Source organism: Amblyomma maculatum, chromosome 8 (assembly GCF_055883805.1).
Source record: "Amblyomma maculatum isolate TAMU_Amacu chromosome 8, ASM5588380v1, whole genome shotgun sequence".
Lineage (NCBI taxonomy): Eukaryota > Metazoa > Arthropoda > Arachnida > Ixodida > Ixodidae > Amblyomma > Amblyomma maculatum.
Genome location: NC_139351.1, coordinates 114,623,906 through 114,648,804, shown reverse-complemented (window position 1 = coordinate 114,648,804; position 24,899 = coordinate 114,623,906). Strand labels below are relative to the sequence as shown.

At 45.6% G+C, this 24,899-nt stretch overlaps 1 protein-coding gene across 5 annotated transcripts in view; it reads left to right on the top strand.

The window, feature by feature from the left end:
- The window catches only part of dnc (phosphodiesterase dunce), a 526,810-nt gene that overhangs the window by 256,893 nt on the left and 245,018 nt on the right, over window positions 1–24,899 (top strand). Inside the window, exon 1 of one of the 5 annotated variants that reach the window (XM_084577297.1) lies at window positions 24,116–24,434. The exons of the other annotated variants lie outside the window; for them this stretch is intronic. Coding sequence (XP_084433423.1) covers window positions 24,277–24,434 — 158 coding nt within the window. The 5' untranslated portion in view covers window positions 24,116–24,276. Of the gene's footprint in view, window positions 1–24,115; window positions 24,435–24,899 lie in introns of those variants that run through there. 5 annotated transcript variants of the gene reach the window in all.

Below are 24,899 nucleotides of genomic sequence, written 5' to 3'. Positions count from 1 at the left end.
GGAGCCGAACCCACGACCTCCGAATATCGCGTCCGGTGCTCTACCAACTGAGCTACATCGGCCGCTGTCCCCCCTGCTACTTGCTTGGGTATTTATGTTGTCTGTATACGAACCTTGAGAGTGTTCACCAGCGCCACCCTCAGCCAAAGCGGCGGACGTGGAACGTCCTTTGTTACCGCCAGCGTCACGTAGAACGTGATCAAGAGCGAGGGCGAAAGCTGTGCTAGAACCCTCTTACGCTACCTATGGCTTCAAGACTGCCAGAACCGAGACCCTCGTAAGCTACAAGCAGATCAATTAAGGGGAAATGAGGGTGCTCGTTATAATACATGAAGGAAAGAAGCCAACAGTCGGCGAGGCCAAAGAAAGCGTTGGGGATGGTACTTTATGTCTTCTTTTTTAATGTTTACTTGGATAATCACAGAAATTAGTAGTGTAATCTGTTTAGGGAAAAGATAATTAAACACAAAGTAGAAGAAAAGACAACGTGCCGATGGTGGGAGCCGAACCCACGACCTCCGAATATCGCGTCCGGTGCTCTACCAACTGAGCTACATCGGCCGCTGTCCCCCCTGCTACTTGCTTGGGTAATTTATGTTGTCTGTATACGAACCTTGAGAGTGTCATTGCACTCGCCACCGCTTCGGTGGCGGACGACGGCCCTTACGAGGTGCGTCTTTCTCTCTTCGTCGTTTTCGGGCAGTACTGATGGGTCGGAGGTATTAACCACAGCGTCAGAACTGTGACGCAACTGTTTTTTTTTTTTTTTTTTCAGTTTTCCGGGTGATGTCACTCATTGATCGTTGCATATATTCACTTTATCACACATTGCTCGTTGCATATATTCACTTTCGTAAGGCTGCTGCAGACAGTTGCGCTGTTGCTGCGTATATATACCTCTGGATGCACAAGCTATTCTTATAGTTGGTTAAAACCGTTTGTAAGGTTTGTAGTCTATAGGTTGTGAGAGGTTCGCCGGCTGCCTCTCGAGAGAACTGTATGCCGGCTGGGCTCTGGTTCTGGTATAATGGGTTCTGGACCATTATACTTATCTATAGTCCGCTAAAACCACCTGTATAGCTTGAGGTCTGTAGGTTTGTAGTAATTCGCTTCTCTACAGGCCAGTATGGAAATCTGTGTTTGAGATAGTCTATAGCATCAGACGCATATACTTTGCTATAATTAGCTATAACCGTTTGTAACGCCTAATGTGTAAAGCAGTAGAGGCATTTGCTAGACTATACTGTGCTACGGAGAACTGTTGATAGCGGGGTATGTAGCTTAAGGAACGTAAGGTTTCCTATAGCCAAATAAGAAACCGTTGCGTCGTTCAGGAACTATAGAACGCATGTTATAGTGTTTGCAATAAGTGCTTATAGGTATTCTTATAGTAGTTTGTAACCCACCACAAAAACCCATAAGCATATGTAGCAGACTATACGATTTTCCATTGCCGAAAATAGATACATTTCGTACGATCAACTGATAGGGTGGCACTTGCATTCGAGCAGTACATCGACAAATCTAGGTCGGGGGTTCAGGGATGTCGTGGGTTCAGATTTCGTCGGCGACCTGCAGTTACTTTTCGGCTGCTTTCTCTAAAATTACTATTCGCATAAGATGTTCTCCCTATCAACTAACATTCTAGGCACTTCTGTAACAAATAACACTCTACTTATGCCTTCCTTCATGCAAGGAACTACATGTTAGCGTCTATCGCATGCACTCTGCGCGTACGTACAGCAGCCCAGCCTTGTTTTTTTTTTTTCAACATAAGGACAAAGCACGTATTCTGCACGACGCAGCGTCCACTCGCAACGAGAAGTCGACCCGGAACGAAACTACGCCACGGCCGTCGTACGCGCGTTACGTAGGCACGCGCCGTCGAGGTTGGGGCAACGAGACGTGACTGAACATCCCGGAGACGCGTGCGCGGCGTCGCTGTGCGCGTGCCTGGGAGGCCATTCCTCAGCCCTGCCCATCCGCGTGCCCGTCAGGAGGCGCATTTTGGTTCCGATCACTCAACGATCCCAAGCATGCGCATCACCCAGTTGCATTCCGCACGCAGATGATCAATCGGAAGCACAGCGCGTGTAGAAGACAGCAACAGAACGCTATGGAGATTCCAAGGCTGAGACCACCGTGTCTGGGACATACAGCGCTGGCAGCAACGAGGATCCTAGGGAGCACTAACTGGAAAGATCCTGCACCGAAAGACGATGGCTCTCTCACTCCCTTTCTCTTTCTCTCTTTCTGTTGTTGAACTTCGGCGCATACGGTATCCGTGGGTTGAAGTGTAAGGTAAGCTGGCGTTCTCCGCTTCATCGACTTCACAAACTTTTTTTTTTTTTTGTTGATGCAGTTAACTCTTTTTTGATGCGTCGGAAAATATTCAACATCGTAGAAAAGGGAATATATTATAACACTGCAGGGATACCTGATGGACAGCGCTGCCCCAAAAGCTGAAAGAGGAAAAAGAAAGCGTGAAAGAAAAAGGAAAGAACGAAAAGCGTGAATGAAAAACTGGCTGCCCCGGAGATGTCATTATAGGATGCTCATTAACGCAGGAACCGTAGAAGCACCCTGTGCCGTATACAGAGTTTTTGCTCTTTTTGAGGGGCATCTTAAATTGATTTTAAAATGATCAATCATCTGTCGATGATGATGAAAAACATTTATAATTTTTTTATATATATATACAGAGAGGGTACGGGAGCGGTCTTTAAAGGGCCGCCCCTTAAAATCACTACTATTCGCGCCCACATTAAGAGCGGAAAGTGATATATCCCCGTCTACTTGCCTAGTAAGTTCGTTTAAATCCGACAGTTGAGCGGTTTGTTCTTAATAATTTGGAAACCGCTGTTGGCTGTAAATCCCGTTAACGAAGGTATGAACAGAGCAAGTAATTTGACAGGCTGCGCCCCCTGCCTGGTCAATGTTGAACAAACGCAGCGATTGGTGAGCTACATACTTGCTCCTCTGCACGGAAAACAGTTCCGCCTGCCAAATCCGCTTGTTGAATTGATTCTCCGCCAAGTTTACCAACGATTCCAGACAACCAGATGATTTCCGATGCTATTCCTCAAGTAGCGTTGGCCATATTGTGCTACTTCGCGCGCGATAACTGGGTGGGAGGGATTAGGGCAGCACGTTTTACCGAGAAATTGTATAACATCTGCCAGCTGAATACTGCATTCTCTATGAAGTCGTGTATGAAATTGGACGGGAAGTCCCATAAAAGGCGCACTGTTATATCGCGACTGTCTCCCCATCATTCCTCTTCTCCCAAGCACACCCTAGTAACACAGTATCCTATCCAATGTTCACCGGATGCCGAGGGCTGATGTTGATCCTACAAAGGCTTTTATTGCAAAAAAAAAATGTGTGTGTGTGTGTGTGTGTGTGTGTGTGTGTGTGTGTGTGTGTGTGTGTGTGTGTGTGTGTGTGTGTGTGTGTGTGTGTGTGTGTGTGTGTGTGTGTGTGTGTGTGTGTGTGTGTGTGTGTGTGTGTGTGTGTGTGTGTGTGTGTGTGTGTGTGTGTGTGTGTGTGTGTGTGTGTGTGTGTGTGTGTGTGCGTGTGTGTGTGTGTGTGTGGGTCCAGCCCGCGGGCTCGTAAGTCTCTTACTGTACACCCTAGAAAAAGGATTAAAATCAGTCGGGGCAATTTTCTAGGCTCTTGGCGATGCAACAGAAAACTTAAACTATGCATTTTCTTGCCTTTTTCATAAGTGGCCTCAAATAGGTATATGGACCCCGTTTTGACCACAATACAAACTGTTCCACTATAGACTTTCGTGGCGGGCAGCTTTATTTATTGAATTCCTTAATTTTTGTTTTACACTTCAGACAGCCTTCCCTCATACTTACTTTTCCCGAACACCTTCCTTATCGTGAAGTAACCTGTCGGTGCTGTTTACATGTCAGTAAAGACCCCCTTTTGGCCTTCTTCGACCTCTTTCCCAACCTTTATTTTATGCTGGGTCTTCTTGGTTTATCCTCCGGTTTTTAATGTGCTCGCGCACCTCAGTCGAAGCCTGCAGTGAACGCGATCCTTTGTCTTCCCTCTGAAAGCCGTAAATTCTGTGAGAACTCCTTGGTGTTTAACAAAGACCCGTCCTGTTCTCGCCTCTCTGTAGCTTTCGTTTGCGTATGATATTCGTCGCTCGTTGGTCGAAGTCACGCGCTGCTCCCTCCGATTTCAGAAGGCGACACACATGTGCCCTTTGTGTAACCTTTAGATGGATGTCTGTGCAGTGCACTATGAACAAAGTCTAGCCCTCTCAAAAATTGAAAGTTTCGTATCTTGGTGTTTGTCTACAGGTGCTGATATATCCTTGGTTGGGGGACATTGCAGGACCCGCAGAAATAAAAAAAGAAAAAAGACCAGTAAGTCCATGGTATTAAAAAGTCAAACAAATGCACTTCGGAACAAACCGAATTACATATTTTTAAAAATATAACGCACACAGACGATGACTGTGTCTTACTTTCTATTGCATCGATGTCACGCTGTATTTTTGAGTTGGGCTTTCTATACTACACAACGTGTAAAAACAAATATGAAGCGCTAAAGCTGGAGACGTTTTGTAGGTCACCGGATTTCTTTCTTTCTTTTTTTTTTTTTTTTTTTTCAGAAGGCAACAGATTGATCACGTTCTGGAAGCTTTAACATAAAGGTGACGTTCGTGAAGGACGGAGGCGAGTGCGGTGATGAAAGTTTCGCAGGTACACGACTTTTATTTTTTTATGACATTTCGTAAGAGACGATATGGTGCCCATCGCTCATATGAGCTGTTGTGAAGCCCATACCTCTCTTTCTTCTTCCTCCTGTCCATCTCTGTTTGCGCTTACAGCCATTAGTTCCTTCAGACGCGAATTCCACGACATACTCTCGGAGATAATGCTGAAGCCTTGCGTTTACCGTCTGGTGTGCGTTTGGCCTCCTAATCCAAGTTCGGGGCCGTCGTTGCAAGAAATTTATTCTTTTTTATTCATTTATTTTGAAGTTTCTCTCTCTTGCTTTGATCAGCGCAATAAGTCTGAAAAACTCGTTGCTTTAACGCAACGTATTTTATATAGCTCTTTCTTTTTCCTATGTAATGGTTATTCCCATTTGCCTATTGCAATGAAGCTCATATGTGGTCTCTTTTTTTTTTTCTTTTTTCGAGCAAATGATTTTCTTATGCCCTGTTTTGTCCCTCATGGCCAGTCAGATAAAATTGCGCGTGACTGGAGGGGGTGGGGGGGGGGCGAGAAGTATTGCTGTTTTGTGCGTCACTTTTCCATATCTTATGCTACGTTCAATATACTACAACTAGCATGTTTTATTTTATTTTATTTTAATATGTTATGGAGAGGTAGCGATAATCGAGGATATTTTCCGTGCTTCAGCAGACAAATACGTCTGCCCTCTGGTTTCTAAGAGCGAAGTTCTGCCTTGCTTGTTTGTTCCTTTATGCACGTGTCTACCTACGCGTGCAAATCCCCGCCTCTTAAGGTGAATGGATAAAGGCGCTGTAAATAGTACATATTTATGTAACATTAACATTTTCTGCTATGCGTAATGGGGTAGTACTTGAACATTCCGGATATTTTACGAGTTTCCTTCACCCCCTTACTGTTGCTGCTACTGCTGCGGCTACTGCTTCGGCTAGTGTGCACATACCGTGGTGACGTGTTCTGCAGCGTAGTACAGCACCCACACAGGAGCCCGTCTATGATCATGCTGCCCTGCCCGCTGCCTCACTGGCCCCAAGGCGGCACTCACGGCAATTTACCCGCGTTTGCGATCAACGAGGCATCGCCCATTTCGCGACCGACGAGAAGCGCACTGTCGCTGTGGCGAAAGCATCATTGCCAACGTGACCGCGGTCTTCTTTCTTTTTGCCGGAGTCCCTGATTTCCTCGTTCCAGAAGACGCGGATGTTCTTACCACAGCGTCTGCCTTTCGCAATTAGCAAAGGGCAAAAAAGTAAAAAAAAAAAAAAGCGTTGTGAACAGCGGGCTAATAAGGCTCGAATGGGCAGGCATCCCTTTTTTTTATTTTGCTTAGCGTGTTCAGGAGGCGTGGCGAATGTCACGCCCCATTGTGCCGGAGATGTTGCGGCGTAATAGCTGTAATAATGTCACTGCGCATCTTTTCGATTTGCGAGTTTACTGTTTGCTTCCGTCTTGCCATAAATTCAGTGCCCGGATGAAGGTAGTCGCAAGATTTTCAATGCGTGCTACCAGTGCTGCTTGCATTATCCGTGCTGTTTTTTTTTTTTTCCCTCGTTTTTCTCACAATGGTAGCCGTGTGCGGGAGAAGTATTCTTATTTTTCATAGTCTTTCTTTACTTACCGTACTTAGGCGAACTGGAAGGAAGCAGAGCAACACCGGAAAGCTGTGCGCTGAATAGAGCAGCGTGATAAATACAATGTTATTCTTCCAATTCATTAAGGTATTGTTTTAATTATGTTTTCCGGCGTACCCATATAATTAAGGATTTAAGTGTAGCTGAAGGAGGGATCCCGGCCATGTCATGGGGACTGTTTCCTTTCTTTTTTTTTTTTTAACAAATCATTTGCTATCGCGATGCACACTTGCGTTCGCGACTCAAAACGTGTGTATTTAGTTTTTGGGCATTATCGTTTTATTGCCAGAGTCATGAGAAGCATGCTATTAAAGGTAACTCTTTCACATCAGGGGTCTGTTTATATACGAAGACATCTTCGCATAAGCTTGGGACTCTGTTTGCGTAAGAATTCCGTCCATCTCAGGCGGATTTCGCCTTTCTGGACATGGCGAAAGAATGGATTGGTGAGCGTTGACGGTGAAAGGACGTAGCCTCTCTTATTTTATATCCTCCCAATAAAACACTTATCTGGTCAGTAGATCCATCAATCGGTCATTCCTCCCCACATCAAGTGAGATCTTGGCACGATATAAACTCTTTACCACCCGCTGTATTGGTTTTGCAACTGCACCTGCAGCAGCTTAGGCGTCACGGAACGGCCATTTCTCCAACCGCAAGGGAGCACATGTGAGTTTTTACTTGGTTTGAGTTTTCCGTAGTTGGTTCTGATGAAGGAATTCTCACACTGGACGCGGACAGAGATACGTATCTCAGGAATTTACGACCACCGTTATGGCCGCTCGTTGTCACTCGACGACCGCGCCGTACCTTTCCGTGCCTTCCACGGCGAATGTCACTCACATCCACATTTACTGCCTCAACTCACGCTAGACGGAGGTGGTTGCGGGAGAGAGGAGGAGAGGGGAAAGGAGGGAGGGAGGTTGATCAGTCTGCCGGGCAGAAGCTTTTTATGAGCGTGTGCGTTCTTTGTATTTTCTCCGTTGCCGAACACAATTGTGTTGTTTGTCACGTATCGTGCCTCCTGGCGCGCGAGTTGTTTTCGTTGTATTGCTTTTGAGAAACCGGAAACGAACTAATTGTTAGCGAGGTGCCGAATGAAATATTTCGAGAACAGAACGTTAACGAGATCGATTAAGAGAATATCCCCTCGCTTTCATTCTGCGACAGGGATCACTTGGATTCAGTTCTTTCTGCACTGTTGCATCCCTTAATTGTACCAGGAGTACTGTTGTTCAGATTCCACGATTTTGCATTTTTATTCCTCGTAGTTGCTGAGTCCATTACCTTTCGTACAGAAAAATTGTGTCTTGAGCTTGACTGTACACTTCCCATTGTAACTACGTCAACTCACTTCTGATGCAGATATTCCAGATAGCAGTGTTTACGCTACTTGCTGTAGAGCGATTTGAAGAGTATAGCTACACTGAAGCATAGTTCTATTGATTGATTGATTGATTGATTGATTGATTGATTGATTGATTGATTGATTGATTGATTGATTGATTGATTGATTGATTGATTGATTGATTTCTTTCATACTGGGAAATTCATTTATGGTAGGGAACCTATGCTATAGAGGGTGCATTTGGACGATCGAAATGGCACCGCTGACGTCAGGATTAAGCCTCTAATCACTTCTTCACTTTTGGTGTTGCAATGGTGTCACGGCCGCGATTTTTTCAACGTGTCCAGAGTGTGCCAGACGTATTCTACACATTGAACTCGGTAATTACATCAACTATTGAATTTGCTTCAACTATTGAATTTGCTTGAAGTTGTTTCTTTCCCACTGAAGCAGACGAGAATACAACACTAACTGTTGGTTCGTCATCATTCTTTTCTTCCTCCCCTTTATTTATTCATTTTTTCACCCTGATTGTAACGATTTTAGCGAAAATACGAGGTCAACAGTGCAAATGTTAGGGCAGTTTTAACACTTTTTTTAATCGATATTTATTGCCTCAGGGCATCAGTAGGGTATGAGATGAAGGATGAATAAATGAATAAATGAATGGAAAAAGGTTGGCTGACTTTATGAATTCCAGAAGTGAGCGATGATGAGGTCCCTGCGTCCAAGTGACGTAGGTACTTCGCTGTAGGTACTTGGCATACGTGGAATACTTGTCAGTACCATGGTGTAGCCTTTCACATTGCAGCCTTGGAGTCGTTCTTTAAATTAAGCAAACTTTTGACGTTTTGTCCTCATGAGCTGAGTTTACCTGAAAATAAACAAAGCAGGGAGGACGGATTTGTTGTGCGAGAGCAGTTATTATAAAATAGAAATGACATTTTCGGATCGTTTGCTCGCTGACTTCCGTGCCCGTCGCTCAATGTTCCAGGCGCAAAGTTGCGAATTCTGTACGGCTTATGATTTGTCATTTAACTGAGCACAAATCGAATCGTGTTGACTTTGGCTTTCAAACGGAGAATCATTTTTTTTTTAATTCACCAAGTATATTAGACGCAGCACCCGAACGATACGCTTTGCTGTTGTCACAAAATGAACTTAAAATAACTTGAAGCGTCAATACAGGCAACACTACTTGAAAAGGACACGTAATTAAACATTATTGAAAGAAAAGGACAAAAATATTTGGATAGGCAGGAAAGCTTAACAGTCTTGCATAGTTCCTAAACGAATATTCTTGTTTTTTTTTTTTTTTTTACATTGTTTTGTATGCTACTTTCATCATTAACCAGATCATCACAAGTATATATCTAGCGATCACTAAGTACCGCTCCGCGAAATAATCGGTTCAGAGACAACCATCAGCACTTTTCTTCAAGGAACTCCGTGCTTGAAAAGGCGGGCTCTATTCTGCGAGAATTTCATCTAACCGGTCAGCTTTTCTGCGTATCCAAGGTCATTCCTTCAACGCCCTAGACTGGATGGCTGCGACCCAGCATGGTGTGCCGTCAAATGAACCTGGCCAATATTCGCAGCCTGCCAGATTCCCAATATACATGCAAACCCCGATGCAGATAAACCGAACTAAGAACAACCTATCCAGGTGGCAAGTTTTGCTGCGTTGCTTGAGTGCGCTCGTCTCGAAATGAATATCTACGCGGAGACGAGTGGAGGAAGGGACATTAACGTAGATAAGGAACGGCCACCCCGGGGACTCAGCTTTTCGTCGGGTGCTTCGGGGTGATTTACGACGCACTTTGCCCCGCTCTGTTTGTGTCCGTACGATCTCTTTCGATACGATGCCCGTTCGATCTCCTCCTCTCACAGTGGGAGCGTTGTGCCCCGTTGGATCGGCTTCGGTGCAGGCGTTTTCGCTCCCAGCGTTCAATTCCCATTTGTGTTTCTATAGTTAAAATGTCTTATGATGGTTCGCCTTCTCGGCCTTTCAACGAATGCCCCTGGGCACAGCTTCGCCGACGATTTCGCCACAGAGAAGCGCGCATCTGATGGCGACGTCGCTGACTGGCATCAAATGTCAGGATCACCACCTTCACTTCCCTTTTATTTGTATTTTGTCTGTTTACTGCTTGACTATTCATGGAGCGTCCAGTTCCTTGCCCCTTCAGCTCTCTCCCTTGCTTTTTTTTTTTAATTATATTGTCTGTGTCAAGGCCCCTCCTATATTTAGAAGACTCCCATCCCTCAGTAAGTATATCCCCTCAGATCTGTTTTTCTTAGATATCACCGAAGCTGTAAAGTCATCGCCCCATTCACCGCTTTCACAAGACGTGGCGCCCTCTGTGAAGCGCGCAAAAATTCCTGAAATACGAGAAAGGTGTTGACGAGGGCTTGACAGTTGCCGCCATCTATCGCTTGCGCCTGTCTCCATCAGTAACTGTGCCAACAACATGCCTACATCGTGACCAGCATAGTAGAAAATGGCGTTTCTTTTTCTTTTCTTCTTAAACCCAATGGAGCGCTGCTGAAAAAGGGAGGGAAAGAGGTGCGAAAAGCTGGTTTTAACCTCACTGCAATCCCAGACTCCAGACAGAACACATGTTCTTGCTTTTTTATTGTTTTTGCGCTTAACACGTAGTGTTTCAATCAATGCACATCTGAGACAACAACAATTTTATAATTACGATATTATTAAGACAAAATTCACTGTATTTAGGACAGCGAAACTCATCCCAAATGAAAGCCTCGTGATGTCCTATGGCCGCTTTAGGTGGCTTAACAGAAGTCAGCGCCGCGAATATGAGCTTGAAGGAGACCTAGCATTAGTGCTTTACACTTTTAATTTCTTCTCCGCGCCCATGACCGCCTTGGCCATTTTTCGAAGTCGAATATGGCGGGGCAATCGACAAGGCCTCTACTGCTGGACCAATAAAAGAACCGAATTTTGATTCGTTGGTTATACGGAGACATTTTCAGCTGCTATGATTAAATACATTTAGAATAAACGTGGCTTCCTTATATCTTGCTGGCGAGTTGATTCTCTCATCTGAGCTCTGATTCTTTCGTCAGTAGCCATGGCCTCTTCCACCCTATCTGGCTTCTGTCATGAGGCCATAGACCCATAAATTTGAAGACCAGCCAAAGAAAACACAGGGAGAGTATATATATTCACTGAAAACGGGCGCAAGGCAAAATAAAACTCCAAAAATTTACCACGTTGACTCAACAGAGGCGTCACCTTACTCGGAACCTGGAACGACCCAAATCAGTAGCAATGCTCCCGGGAAGCGCGGCGCTTTCTCGGCGCGAGGTTGTGTTTATCGCATTGGCGAGCTCTCTTTCTAAAATCATTCTTGCAGCGCGGAGTCTGTTATAGTGTTTAGAAGAATGAACAAAAGGCGTTCAGCCTAACAAAGAGGGGAATGTAAAGGTCCAGTTTAGATACTGCCACTCCGATGTCTCTACTTTCATTTCAGTAAACACTTTCGGCTGAGTAAACAAGTCATTTGTGCTAAATAAAGTTGCGCTATCTTGAATCTGAAAAAACAAGATAAAATATAAACGCGTACCGGCCCGAGCCATTAGGTGTAACGTGCTTAATTACATCTAGAAGAGGGGGAAATGACATCGAATCAAAAAGTGAAGCGTTTCGACGAAGCAGGGAACTATTGAAAGAAATTAAATAACTGCATAAACCTGTTTCTTCCACTGGATGTGAAAGCTTCATGAAGCAGCTGCAAGTTCAGTAACATTTATAGCTGGTCCATTTGCGTGTGGGAAAGAGAGAGAGAGTAATTTGATGATAAGAAAGGTGGAGAGGTCGGCCTGCGGTAAAGAGACCCTGGCCTGGGCATTCGAAAAGAGGTGTAGCCTTTGCCAATCTATTCACAGTACAAGCTGCTTAAAGGTACCATCTCCGGCGAATGACCGTCACGGATTCAAAGTCACGTGACTGATCACGCGTCTTTAGCCGCCAGTGTCAGTTACATGATAATGCGCCCTCGCGACGTTGTTGTGGTAGGATATGTTGCATCTAAATATGTTGGTCCTAATTAGGCTTTAGCGTAGGTCTTCGCTATTAGGAAAAGATGCCTGGGCAGAATGACGGGGACATTTTTCGCTCAATTTAGTGCGTTACACGGCAGAGGCACGAACATCTGATAACTTTATTTCTTTTATAGTCTCGGTCGCACTCATATCAGGCAGCATAATACCTATTTCTACAAGATACATGTGTGGCAAATCCCCCATATTGGGTATGTGCCATTATCCAAGGGCACAGCAACATCAACTTCTTCTCCTGTATTCTCTGTATGCTTGTAGGGAGCGTTTTAAACACTGATTCCCAAGAGAGGACCATGAGTCCAGCTTGCCCGTTTCGGCTGCGTCTGGTAGCCTGACTCACGCGACCAGTTAGCTAGCCGCACAACGGCAGTCTTGCACACTTTTTTTTTTTTTTCATAAATAGGCGACTTATCCTGTTCTTTGCTACGCCACTTTCTCTTGTAGAATTCTTGGGGGTCTTACCTTTATTAATGGTGAGGACAAGGCACGGGCTTATCTTTAAGTATTTTGAACGCTGGAAATGTAAAATAGGGCATACAACGAATCTGCATTTAATACAGCATAACATTACACGGAAATTCAATTATGCGTATAGGCATAAAATACGTTAATAAATGTCACAGGCAGCTAAGGGAAATAAACGACAGTCATTGCTGAAAATAATACAAGTGAAATACGAGTATGATTAATGGGACAGAATTAGGGTCCACACTTTGAAAAAACCCCGATAGAGTCCGGAGCTTCTCGCGAATATTCCCGATTGATTTCACTCTGCACTGCGTCTAGATTTTGACACCAGAGCTGTAAGCCTTTAGGAACACGCAGCTGCAATGAGATCAGTCTTCTAAAGTACGTTCTCTGCTTGTATTTTGTAATGATTTGTTCAGGTATACAGCTGTCTAGTACAACCATGAACACGCTAGTCCAACTTTTCGTTGTTGTTGGCGTGACTTATCATTTCTTGTTAGCTCAAGTAATGATGATTAGTGTTTCTCGGTATTGGTAGTTATATTATTCAGCGTTTATCACCATATGCAATCAATAATAATTGACGTTAATAAAGAATGTTTATTGATATGCTTAGTTCTGTGTTTAGTGTGTGTAAATGCTAATTAGTATCGAAAACTTTTTGCTCCATAGCGTTATTTAGCATTCCTGTTTAAAAATAATTGGTGTTGCATCAGTATTGGTTGTCGATATTTTACTTTTGATGCCATCACTTATGTTTGGGACGACCTTGCATCGGCCTTTAGGTGACAGTAGGTTCGTAGATCCATGAACATTTTAATTAATTCGCATTTTAAAAAACGGCGCTTGCGCACCTCTGTAGGGTAGTGGTTGGTCATTGATAAAGTATCCCGTGGGCCTGCTGCTTGCTGATCACGTCATTTCGATCCATCGTCTCTGTACTCTATTAATGCATCGAACAATCTCTGCAGGCATTCTTAGGCTGATTTTCTGCGTTTTATTTACAGACGCTCGCGTCTCTGTCATATATGCCGTTCAGATGGTGACGTCTGTTTTTATCTACAAATAACTAATTCATTCATTCGTTAGTTTGTTGATTTCTTTCAATCATTGACTCCTATATTTATTACTTTATTATATGGTTAATTACTAATTATTTATTAATTAATTATTAATTCATCACGCTTATCTCAGCCGTACAGAGCACTGGTAAAAGGACGGCTGTAAAAGAAGAACAGAAAAAGGAGAAAGTCAAGCGGAAGCACTATTCAGGATGCAAATACCATTTTCTTTTTTCTTTTTTTTTCGTGCATCTACGCTGGTGTGTCCCGGCCTTTCTAACTGTGCTCCAGCGTTTCTTCTGCACCGCTTCTTGCTTCTAACAAGAAACGTCAGGGAGGGTCGATGGTGTCTCCCTCCGAAGTGGATCAGCTCATCTGACGCGGCCCGTCGTTAAAAGAGAACACTCCTGTCGTCGACTAATTGGACGTTTCCTCAACCCCGGGCCGTGTGGAGTGCCCCTGTCAGCCTCGTAACGAACGCTTTTTCTTGATATCGTGGAAATACGTCCCTCTCCACTGCTGTTCTGAACCACATCCTGCTCCAATACTCCCTTTACGCGCGGTGGCAGGCTAATCCTATTTTCTAGGATAGTGTTCGCTGCAAATGTCATTTTCTTAGATGCCCAGGTGAAAATAAATACTGCACAAGACACCCACCTTTTCGGCCACTATTTCGAAGGGCAGTCTTCACCTTATCCCGCTTGCTGTCCCACGAGGCCACAAGTGTCAGCGTCGACACTTTTCTCGGCTGTTTCCACCAAGGTCTCCCTTTGGACTTCGCACATTTTTACAGCGCTTCGTCTTGATTTTCCTCGCCGTTTAGGGCGTGGTGCAGCAGCCGCGATTTATTTTACGTGGGTGCTTTTCAAATAAATTGAACTGGTCAGAGATTGTAAAGCTTAAAACAAACTGCGTGAGGTCTCTATGGAGGAGGAGGAGAAAAGGAGGGCGGAAGGCAGGAATGTTAGCCAGAAAGAATGAATTCCGGTTGGCTACCCTGCACTGCAGAAGTTGCAGAGTTGCTTCCTGGGTACTGTCAGGTGGACAACTGTGATCGTGGGGCAGGTCTTCTGGGTTAAGATGATCGGCTCCTGTGCACAGTGACCCTAATTAGAAATCATCTGACAAAAACTTTGTCTTATAGAGGACGTGAAGTTACTCCTGGTGATGAATATCGTTACTCTGTTAGTCGTTATGGTGACGATGATTATAGTTACGATGAGCATATGAGTTTCAATCTAAAAGCACCAGCTGCCGGCCAAAACCTTTTCATGGCACAAAAACATGAAATGGGTTGAAGGGGCCCTCGTCTTACAGCGGACGTAACCGAACTGCTGGGGATGATTATGGTAGTTGTTATGATGTCGATAAGGATTTTAATGACCTTCTGAGCTCCTAAAAGCACCAGGTGTTCTCCTAGATGTTCTCATTACATATTTGCTACCTTTCGTCGGGATAGACCAGAAAATAGTGTGTTCTGTGGTTAAAATAGGAACCAAAAAGGAAATTCAGGATAAACGTTTAGTCGCGCATATATAGGTTCGATGTCTCACTAAGCATATATGTAGCTAAAGAAACATGGCCTACAGTATTCAACAGCGTACTAGTTGTGTCTGCCTGTTGTCGCCATCCAGGGTGGATCTGTGTTATCGCGCTCAGCTCCAAAGAACAAGTTCGAAAGTTTCAATCGCTTACAGCTCCAACACCAGCAGAGAAACGGCACCATTCGGAGACATTTTCCGAGAAAAAAATTTTCTTAAAGAGATCTGCCGTGGATTTATAGCCTCCCCCCAACCCTCTCCCCTGCGTTTACTAGTTGAGATAACTAATTCGTTTTCCACTTACGTCAAACGACTTACTGTGCAGCCGTTTGACTTAAAAATTGGATAGTGGGACCTTCCGGTTTATAATCTGTAATATAGCCTTCTACAAACGACGCGTCCTTCCCCACAAGACTGACGATCCGTCCACACGCGATCGCGATCTGCTGCTCATCCCCTCTCAACAGTGCATACGTGCTCGATAGCCTGGCCACCTTCCAGCGGGGGCATTTCTCTTTTCCTTTACTATAAGGGTAAGTGGCTGCGTCAGAGACGCTGATGTGTCAGCGAACAAAAAAAAAAGGAAAAAAAAAAAGAACGGAGCTTGTTCTTTCTTTATTCTGTTATTCCCAGTGCTTCTGTGCGAATTCTTATCGTTCTCCACGCTGACGCCGCCTTAATAGCGTCACGCCTGATCCCATTTATCCACAACGAGGAGCAAATTGGCTGACGCGCTAAGCACGTATCGGGTAAGGTATAAAACTCGAGGCGCTTTCCCGCGCAAGTTTCCGGCGCGTTTATTCTGTCCGCGCATGCAGTGAACGGGCTGCGCTACTGCGGCACGATATAGCTTTTCAATCCCCGGCTCGTAAACGTGCACTGAGTTGCAATACATGCATGCTTTCCAGTACAAATTGGTTGGACCTGTGCACGCACGCACCCTATAGAGAGGCCCGTGCGCGTTCCGTATACTATCTGCCGTCTTCTTTGTTTTTATTTGTACTTTTCGCTACCTCCTCTCTTATTCTTACACATTCCTTTCAGCTCTTTCTTTAGGGAACGTTTTAGCCATATACGCCCAGACTAAGACAGTTACCATGTCGTGTTTTTTATTCCAGCTTGGACAGAAAATATCGGACAATTTTTTCTTGCACAGTTCTCAAAAATGAGCAGCCACGTTTTCTCACGCTTTGTGCGAACGCAGTGAAGTTCTTTCGGGGGAGTTTCTTCGAAAGAGTCCTCGCTTATGCCCATAAAGTCTAATTAATGGATACCTTTAATGCATCCCTGAAGTTTCGCGTTTATTTCCTTGCTAATTGGAATCGGATAGGAAAATGGCACCTTTATTTCTGAAAATATGAATTGTGTAAAAAATAAATTAAGAAATATAGGTTAGTTCAGGCCCCGTAAAGATATAACTGAGCCCACCATGCTCAAGCGCACAAAAAGAAAATGCCATGACATTATGTCAAAACCATACGCATGCCAGGTGCTCATTTAGCGACATGATCATTTAAATTACAGATTACCTTACCGGTAATGTTATAATTTTCTCTGAGAGGCATTCCAAGGGACCTTCTGCATCGCTACCGGTTGGCAATTTCACTTTATTTACGTGAATACGTTGGGCAGCACGGTTATCGCAATGCTTTGAAGATATTATAGCCATTCCCGTTGACCTTTACTTTTATCCCGTATACTGTTGATTCTTCTACCTCATCAGGACAGAGTACAGAAGGTAAATTTCATTTAGGAACAAATAAAGAGAATATGTAAACGCCAATTCGCTTATAAAACTCATACGACTGAAAGGCTGTTTTCCACGAAAAGAAAAACACAAAGAGTCAGTGTTTGGCTACTGACACTAAAATATGTTAAGGCAATAGACACGGCTGCGATTTCTATATACCGTCTGTGTATCACACATGCGCCCCAAATAATTATGGGACATATGGCACAACCAGCCATGGAACCGGAAGGGAACGCTGATATAGATAGGAACGACAAGGCCATTGCAAGGCTTTGTTGTTCCTGGCAGCTGGCCTGTCTCTTTGCTGGAAAATAGAATTTGAGTTTTGGGTCACAAAGTAAATAAGGTTGGAAAAGATTCGTTGCTGGTTCGCAGCTGGTCCATTCCAAGTGCGAAGTGCCAGAGCTCCTCTTGTGCGGCTGTTCCTTCCTCTACATCTGGACTCATACATGAGCCTGCCAAGCAGGAAATAAGTGTAATATAAGCGTATATAGCATTTAGGGTGTCTTGGAGTCACAAAATCAAATTTTATTAACGTGGTTGGCATCAGTGCTATTGCGTTCATTTAACCCTGTTCAAGTCAAGACATTTATTTCAGCAGTTAGTAATGCCGAAAAAAAAAAAAAAAAAAAAGGACACCTGCATCAAAGAACTCCCTCACCTTCCGCTTTTATAAAAGAAGAAAAAAAAAAGAAAATAGAGTTCCCAGAGCGTCGATCCTGAGAAATTCAGCGTCAAAGTGATGTAACGCCAAGATCTTCGAGAGTTTTTATGATGTGCGCGCGTAAAAGCACATTTGTGTAGCCTTCATTTATTGCCTGTATTCTAAACATTCTTTCTGCTACAGTTCATTAAATTGTAATTCCACTGTGACCTGTGACAAGCTTGGCAGTGAGAGCAAATAAATTCATAACACTTAATTTCTGTTTATATAAATATTCAATTTCAACTTAATACACGCTACCCAATGACACTCTGCACAATCAGGACAGCAGCTGTATCGTCCACAAATTTGCATTAATTTGGTTGTAGCTGTTGTTCACCGGTTGGACATTAATTGAACTCTTCTTGGCTTATGTCATTATCTAATATAACGTGTAAAGCTTGCGCAGATTACGCCACGTCTGTTGTTTTTGTTTTTGTTTTTTTCTAGCGCATAAATAAATCGCGGCAGGAAAAAGTCTTTCTGCTGCCAATTCCCTCGACACCCAAGCAATAAGTTGCGTCAACTAATTGATATGCATAGTTTAGTGTCCAGAAATTACCCCTTCTCGTGTACAGCACGGTCGCCACTAACTCACCGGAGTAGCTGTTATCGGCTCGAACGCCGCCCGCCTGCTAAGGAATGCAAGCCACACTTGCGCAACTTTCAACGCGAGCTACGAGTACCAGCTCTTCTCCAAGACCTCGCACGCAAACACTATGCATGCGCTTGTCTACTACGATCGTCCTTCTCCACTCTATAGCGGAGGCCGGATGTCATTCCGCCTTATTTTCTCCGCATTATATATTTTTTCTTTTCCCTGCATAATCTATGTGCACAAGCTGTTTTGTAAACATCCCACCGAGCGGTTGTTCGCTGCAGGTATATGCCAAGAGTGGGGGTGACAGCTCTGCGATTCAGTCTACCTGTGGTCCTCTCCGATAGAATTGTTTTGACGAAAACAGATCCGTCCGTCTCCATTCTTCCGTCCTCTTGTCTAGCTATCCATCGAAGCTGCTTTGTTTTTCCTTTGTGACTGCTGATCCTTGCAATCAAGAGGAAAAGGAAATCATCCTGTAATGTATTTAATTTCAGATTTGTCATTTCAGGTTACGTGCAGAAACTATAATGCAAGGCCAGGTGATGTATACTTCGTCGTGAATCGGGCCTCATGTGAGCTTTATCCAGGCGCTTAGGCCTTGAGCCAACGAAGGCGCTTTTCGATGGCTGCTATTTTCCGCATCATATATATATTAGCAAACTAAGTTTCACACATGCTTAGGTGTTTTGAGTGGGATTCAGAAGCTATATTTACAGCCTATGAATTTTTTTTTTTATTTTTAATGTCACATCATGTACCTGTGCACAAAGTCTTTTGTTGTAGATGACGCCATTGCGAGCAACCAACCATTGCGAGCAACCAACCATTGCGAGCAACCAATCTTTCGAAGTACGGGAAGCTCAGAGTAAAATATTATATGAGGAACGCCTGAGGAAATTGGACAGTATCAGATGGGCAGCTAAAGTATTTAAATACCTGTACTTGAAAAGCGTTGACTCACAAGGGAGGAAAAGAACTAGGAAACTAACTAGTAAGTGTGCTAGTCACAAGGACGGAGAAATAAAGAGCATTAAGCAACAGGTGAAAAACACAGAAGGTAAAAATTTGATAAATTCAATGGAAAAGAAACAGAGTGTGGAATTATACCGAAAGTGGAAAATGCAGATCAGGAAGGAAGATTTCTTTGATAACTCGAGGCAGTGCTCTACTTTTTGAAGCTAGATCAGGGTGCCTTAGAACACGCAGCTACAAAAAGAAATTTAACAATGGAGATGACGCATGTGCTGTATGTGGTAACTCCAGTGAAACAATTGACCATATTATACTCGAATGTAATGGTATCCATCCGGAAGTTGATGCAGGCGCAATCACTGTTCCTGAAGCTATGGGGTTTAGAGATAACAGTGGCCGGGTGAATAAACCGGCGGTGGAAACTAGCAAAACACGACTGGAATATTGGTGGCTTAAAGCAGAGAAGTGACATAATGTTAGTAATGTAGGAACAAAAATTTAATGAAGAGAATGATGGTTTAGTTAACCATTCTAAATCAATAATTAAGATATAGGGAGAAAAATGAGCATGATAGCTACTGCTACCAGCCCGTTTCAAAGGGGACGCTCCTATATTCCATTCATCCATCCAACCCAACCCACAAGATCCGCATCCCTACATATCCTGTCTTGGCATGAAAACTGAAAGAAAAAAAAACGCAAAAAATACAGCACGCATAAAGCAGCCCGCAGGTGAAAAGAAGTCTACTTGAAGAGGCTACTTCATTCGCGCTGCTTTCTTCATGTCATAATGACCAACTAGCCGGACAAAAACTTTACTTCAATGTTCTATCTTCTATTTATGTTCTAATTTCTGCTATTTTCTACCGACAGTCATTCTACGCTGCCAGATAGGTAAGGTGTCCGCCCTTTTAGAAGGGCACTTAGTTTGCTTGCAAACCATCAGCGATATTCCGTGCCGTGACCGACTGTTAATTCACTATTTGAGGCCACTTCCCGAGCAGAATATTGAGTACTGTGCAAACGTTCAAATAAATAGACCATATTGATTCGTGAAGCTTTCTGAACCTCCGCAAATATTCAATTTTCGCCAAAATTTACACATTCCCTGGAAATGAAAAATTCCTTCCGCAATTGTTTCCTTCTGTCAGCACTCCCCCCTCCATCTCCATAGCTACATGTTGAGTTCCAAACTAATAAAGAATGCCATTTTGGTCGGCAGACTCAGTTATCGCTGAAATTCCCCTGTGCCTCCTAATTAAGCTGAGCAGCATTTGTCATATGTATGTTATCTTTGAGTTGGTTACGTCCGCCTTTCAGCATAACAAAATAATAGGCAGCGTATTTTTAGCAAACAGCGATGGAAACCTAACGTAACTCAGAGCTCCCTTTTTCGGAATGACATGCCGCAGCTGCACGTGTTTTCCGATACGTGTCCCACAATCTTCATATCATTCCTTCCTCCATGATATCATTAGAGTGAGTTTTCCAATACGTCTCCCACAATCTTCGTATCATTCCTTCCTTCATGATGTCATTAGAGTGACAGTAAAAAAAAAAAAAAAAAGAAGAAGTTGTTATAAGGAGCGCTTCACGCGGAAATCAGCGACACTTGTCATTTGCTCCTCTCGAAAGAAGACCCGGGCCTCGTCGCTTCCGCGTGACTCAGCTGAACCGGCGCCCTCAAAAGCGCCGCGTTCAGCCACGCACGCCTTCGCAACCAGGTCGCCAAGCTCGTGCGCCATAGTCCTAAACAGTTGATACAATAAGAAGCTTGCACAACGCCAGGAACGACGAACAGCTTGTATGTACCTTGAGCTAGGGCTTGCTGCATTGCTGTTGCCTATCGACTATTGGCTGCGGACTCACGCATGCGAGACGGATACTGTGAAGAGTCTGCGCACGCCGGCGTCTTCGGTGTCACCCCGATGCCATGTTCGGAATGTGGTCGCAACCGACCTGTCGTGTAGCTTGTTTCGCAACGCAAGCTCGCCTCATTTGGTAACCAGGCAATCAGCAGCGTCACATGTTCGAGATGTTACGACAGATCCCGTTGTTGTGTATGAACTTAGGCCTAACAGGGCTTCATTGCTACTTGGTTGCAAATCATCTTAGTCTAAAGGCACCGGAACAGGAATGCAGCACAGAGATCGATGACGGAGGACAGGGCTTACCAAGATGCTTTGTTGGGCGAGTTATAATAAGTTATAATAATTATTAATGAGGGAGGACAGGGCACCTAAGAATCTGGAATTGGAAACGCAAGCGTACAGAGGTGGAGGTCTGTCAATCGTTGTGCGTTCGGCACGACAGCCCTTTGTACGTCGTCCCCGTACCCGCTTGGAGCCGAGGTTTCTTGCGGTTTCTTGCGAGACGAGCGGGCCTACAGCTGCATGCTAGCTCGACAACGCTGTTTCGGTAACCGACCGATCTGTGCCAACTTTTCCATTCGAGCGACAGACCGACCGCGTGCTGTGCGCACTCTTGGCGAAGAAACTTCGTCGTGCCCCTGCTGGCAGACACTTCTCTCAGTAACACGAGGTTTCTTTCCGTGGTCCCACCAATAACAAACGGGCTCACGTCATGTCGTCTTCGTCTGGGAGGTCGTGTGAGCATACCTGTTGCAATGAAGGAATTCCCAAGTGGCCTCGGCCCCGGCGGCCGTACGGTGGCACACTGCAGCTCTCTAGCCGCGTTCCAAAGGCGAGAGTGTGAGACAGGAGGAGGGAAGGTTTCAACCGCGGCTGCGCTTTCCTTGATGAAGGAGCGGCTGCGGTTGCTTCTGGGTCTGGAGTGTGGGACGTCAAGGCCCGAGCCCCCCACCCACCCCTCCTCTATCTCTCTCATCCTCTTGTCGCCGACCGCGGCGTTGCTCTCTTTTGATCTTGGCTACCTTCCACCCAACCTCAGCCCTTTCCCCCAGTTTTTCGCCCTCTTCTTGCTCTCGGAACGGAACACGTACCCAGCGAGTCGCATGTGTGATGGTAGCCCTCCGCCCCGGTCGGAGGCAACGACGCCCAGAGAGCGGTGCCTGTGCTTCGCAAGCTGACGCCGCCGCCGCTGCTACCTTTAGCTCACACCGCCGTTGTGCGTGGCTCTTCATCCCGTAGAAGCGGGCTGGTAGGCGCGCCTCTTTTGACATCATTACTATGCATGGTGCGGCGGCGCCCTTGCGAACACGACTGTTCTCTCTCCGTTTGCGTGTGTGTGTGTTTTTCGCCCTTCGCTTCCTCCATGCGAAAATGTCGCCGCTTTCGACTCTCTATTGCCGTCTCACTTGGCCGTCGACATCGTAATCTTTGAGGAACGCAACGCACGCCGTGACCTCTAACGGGGAGAAGAAAAGCCTGCCGTTGTGCTGCTGTTGGGGGCTGTTGCTTCTGAGGAGGATAAACTGCGGCGAAGACCACACGCCGACGACCTTCGTCGGGGGAGCGATTACTTCTCCGCTGTCGCATACGCTCGACATTGCCTTGCCTGCACTGCACGCCGTTCACCTTCGTGAGTGCGCGAGTGTGTTGCCCCTGTGCTTGTCGCATTCTGTGGAGAAAGAGCGCCGGAACGTGTGTTCTGCTCCCTTTTCCCTCCTTCTCATTCTGTTCAGTACAGAGCCTTGTTGTGCAAAAGAGAGAGAGAGAGAGAGATAGTGGGTGTGTCGACAACGAGAAAAAGAAAGGGTTCTTGACTTTCGTTCTCTCTGCATTGCTCTCTCTTTAGGCTGATTTGTTCTCTCTCGGTGTCGCAGTCTCATCGCCTGTCGCCTCTTGTTCTCTTTCCTCCTCACCGTTGTCGTGTTACTGCAACGAGAAAAGAAAACAGCCGTCTGTGGCGATCGGCAACCTGACAGCCGCCGCATTAGGAAACAGTGCGGTTTTTCCTGCGCCGACAGTTTTACAAACGCGACGCTATCGGGAACGATCGACTGACACCACCCACCTACCTCCTCCGCCTCCCCGTGCGCTCTGCGTTGCATTGCGTCGTCGGCACTGCCGTTGGATAAGCCCTACGTCGTCGTCGGTGAGAAAACGAGTCGCGACTGTCGCGACTTGGACCGAGTTCTTTTTGCGGCAACTCTCAGCGCTGCAGCAGTCATTGCACGTATACGCACGCACAACGCTGTCGAGTGGTCGCAGCTACTGTGCTGCGAGCATCGTTTTGCCGTTTTGCCAAGAGCCTGCCTCCGGCTGTGTCGGTGTAGCCTGGATTTGCGTCGACGTTCCGTGTCAGTGCCCACTGGCTTCCTCAATGACGGGTTTGTTCTCCCAGTGAAGGAACGACGTTCTCGGTGACGGGCTGACTCTCCCAGTTCTCTAGTTGTGGAAGTCTCAGTGGCGGGTTCGCAAAGTGACGCTTGCTATCGCAGTTAAGCGTTGCTTTTTGCAATTCCCAAGTCGTGGAGGCTGCGACAGCGTACACCGTACAAACCGCCTCTCCTGTTGTACACACTCGACTTCGGCTCAGCGTGGCGTCCTATACGATTGTACGCAACTACCCACCACTGAGCTTGTTTTTCTTTCTTGTTTTTTTTTTTTTTTTTTTTTTTTTTTTTTGTGGTTCTCTAGTACGTGTTCGACAGTTACTACGAGCGAAGCTGCGTGAAGTGTGTGTGCTCGCGGGCTGCTGTGTTTTTTCTTTTTTCTTTTTAGCGTCCTTCTGTTTTTCTCCGTCCCGAAGCTCGCTCGTTCCCTCGCTAATTGGTGCGGGTAGTAGTATATCATCTGCCGACTTTGGAATGCGTCTTTGACTTCCGCCGCCCGACCCGCTTGTGCGCGCCGTTCCGGGACCGTCTAATAACGGTGTCTTGTATAGCTGCTCTGTGTTCGTCTTCCGTAATTACATCGACGCTTCCGCCTTGTATCTTTCATTTCTTCTTCACTCATTTGTTACGACCGCCGTCCAGCTAGGACGACAGAAAGAGGCCGGAAAAGAATTAACAGCGCCCTCGCTGTGCGCGCGGCGCTGATTGATGCGGCCATCCTTCTTGTTCCCACACTTCTCGTCGGTCAACCGGTGCTTTGGGAGTCGCCACAACGTCGTGTGACTACGTCGTCGTCATCGTTGTGATCGTCTACGTGCCAACGGAGCAGCCACCTCCTCGTCGCACGTTGATCGAGGACGACAAGGACTAGCAGCAGGAGAAGCTTGACGCCTTTATGTTTGCGCTGACGTTGAAGACGGCGGTGTCGACCAGGAATACTGCGACTAGACTCAGAAGTGTTCGCATTTCGTGGTGTTTTTCGCGCGTTTGAGAGAGCGACATCGCGGCTGCTGTCGTCGTCTGGACTAACTCCGTCTGGTCGGCGCTGTCTCGCTTTTTGTGCTTTCTGCGTCTGCCTTCTGCTCCTGTGACGCAGTCGGCGGCCTGTGACGTAATCGGTGGAGAATAAGTCCGCCATGGCTGAGCAGGTGCAGCGCGGAGTAAACTGGAGCATCGAGCGCAAGGCGGGAGGCGTCATGACGATGCAGGCCTCGATGAGACGAATCCAGATTCGACGCCGGAAAGTTGGAGTCGTTCGGTTCGGCGCGGCGACCGTGTCCTCTGGCGACTACAGGTGCGTATACTTCTAAGCACATTCGCTCGCCGGAACAGACGGCTGGAAATAATGCATTGATTGGAGCATCGGTGTGACCTAGAAGCCAGGAAAGATAGCGCTCTTGTGTTACGTATACGTGGGAAACACGATAGCTGATTAGGTTTGTTGTCACGTGTAACTCTGTGGGTCACCTGCCGATATTGCAAGGTTCCTTCACTTTGAATGAAGAATTTCTTTTTTTTTTTCATTTTCGCCGCCCATCTGTTCCTCGGCCGATGGATTTTTTTATTTTTATTTTTAGATGCATTGCAGTTACTAATCATCCCCTATATCCCCACAAAATGCGATTTCTCATCAGAAAATGTCATTTCCACGAAATGAGATGGCTCAGATAGTTCGGAAGAGTGCTGCGTGAAACAACGAAAGAAACACGTGCCTTCCTTGGTCTACGTTCATCGCTTCATTTTTGAATAGCATTCAGGT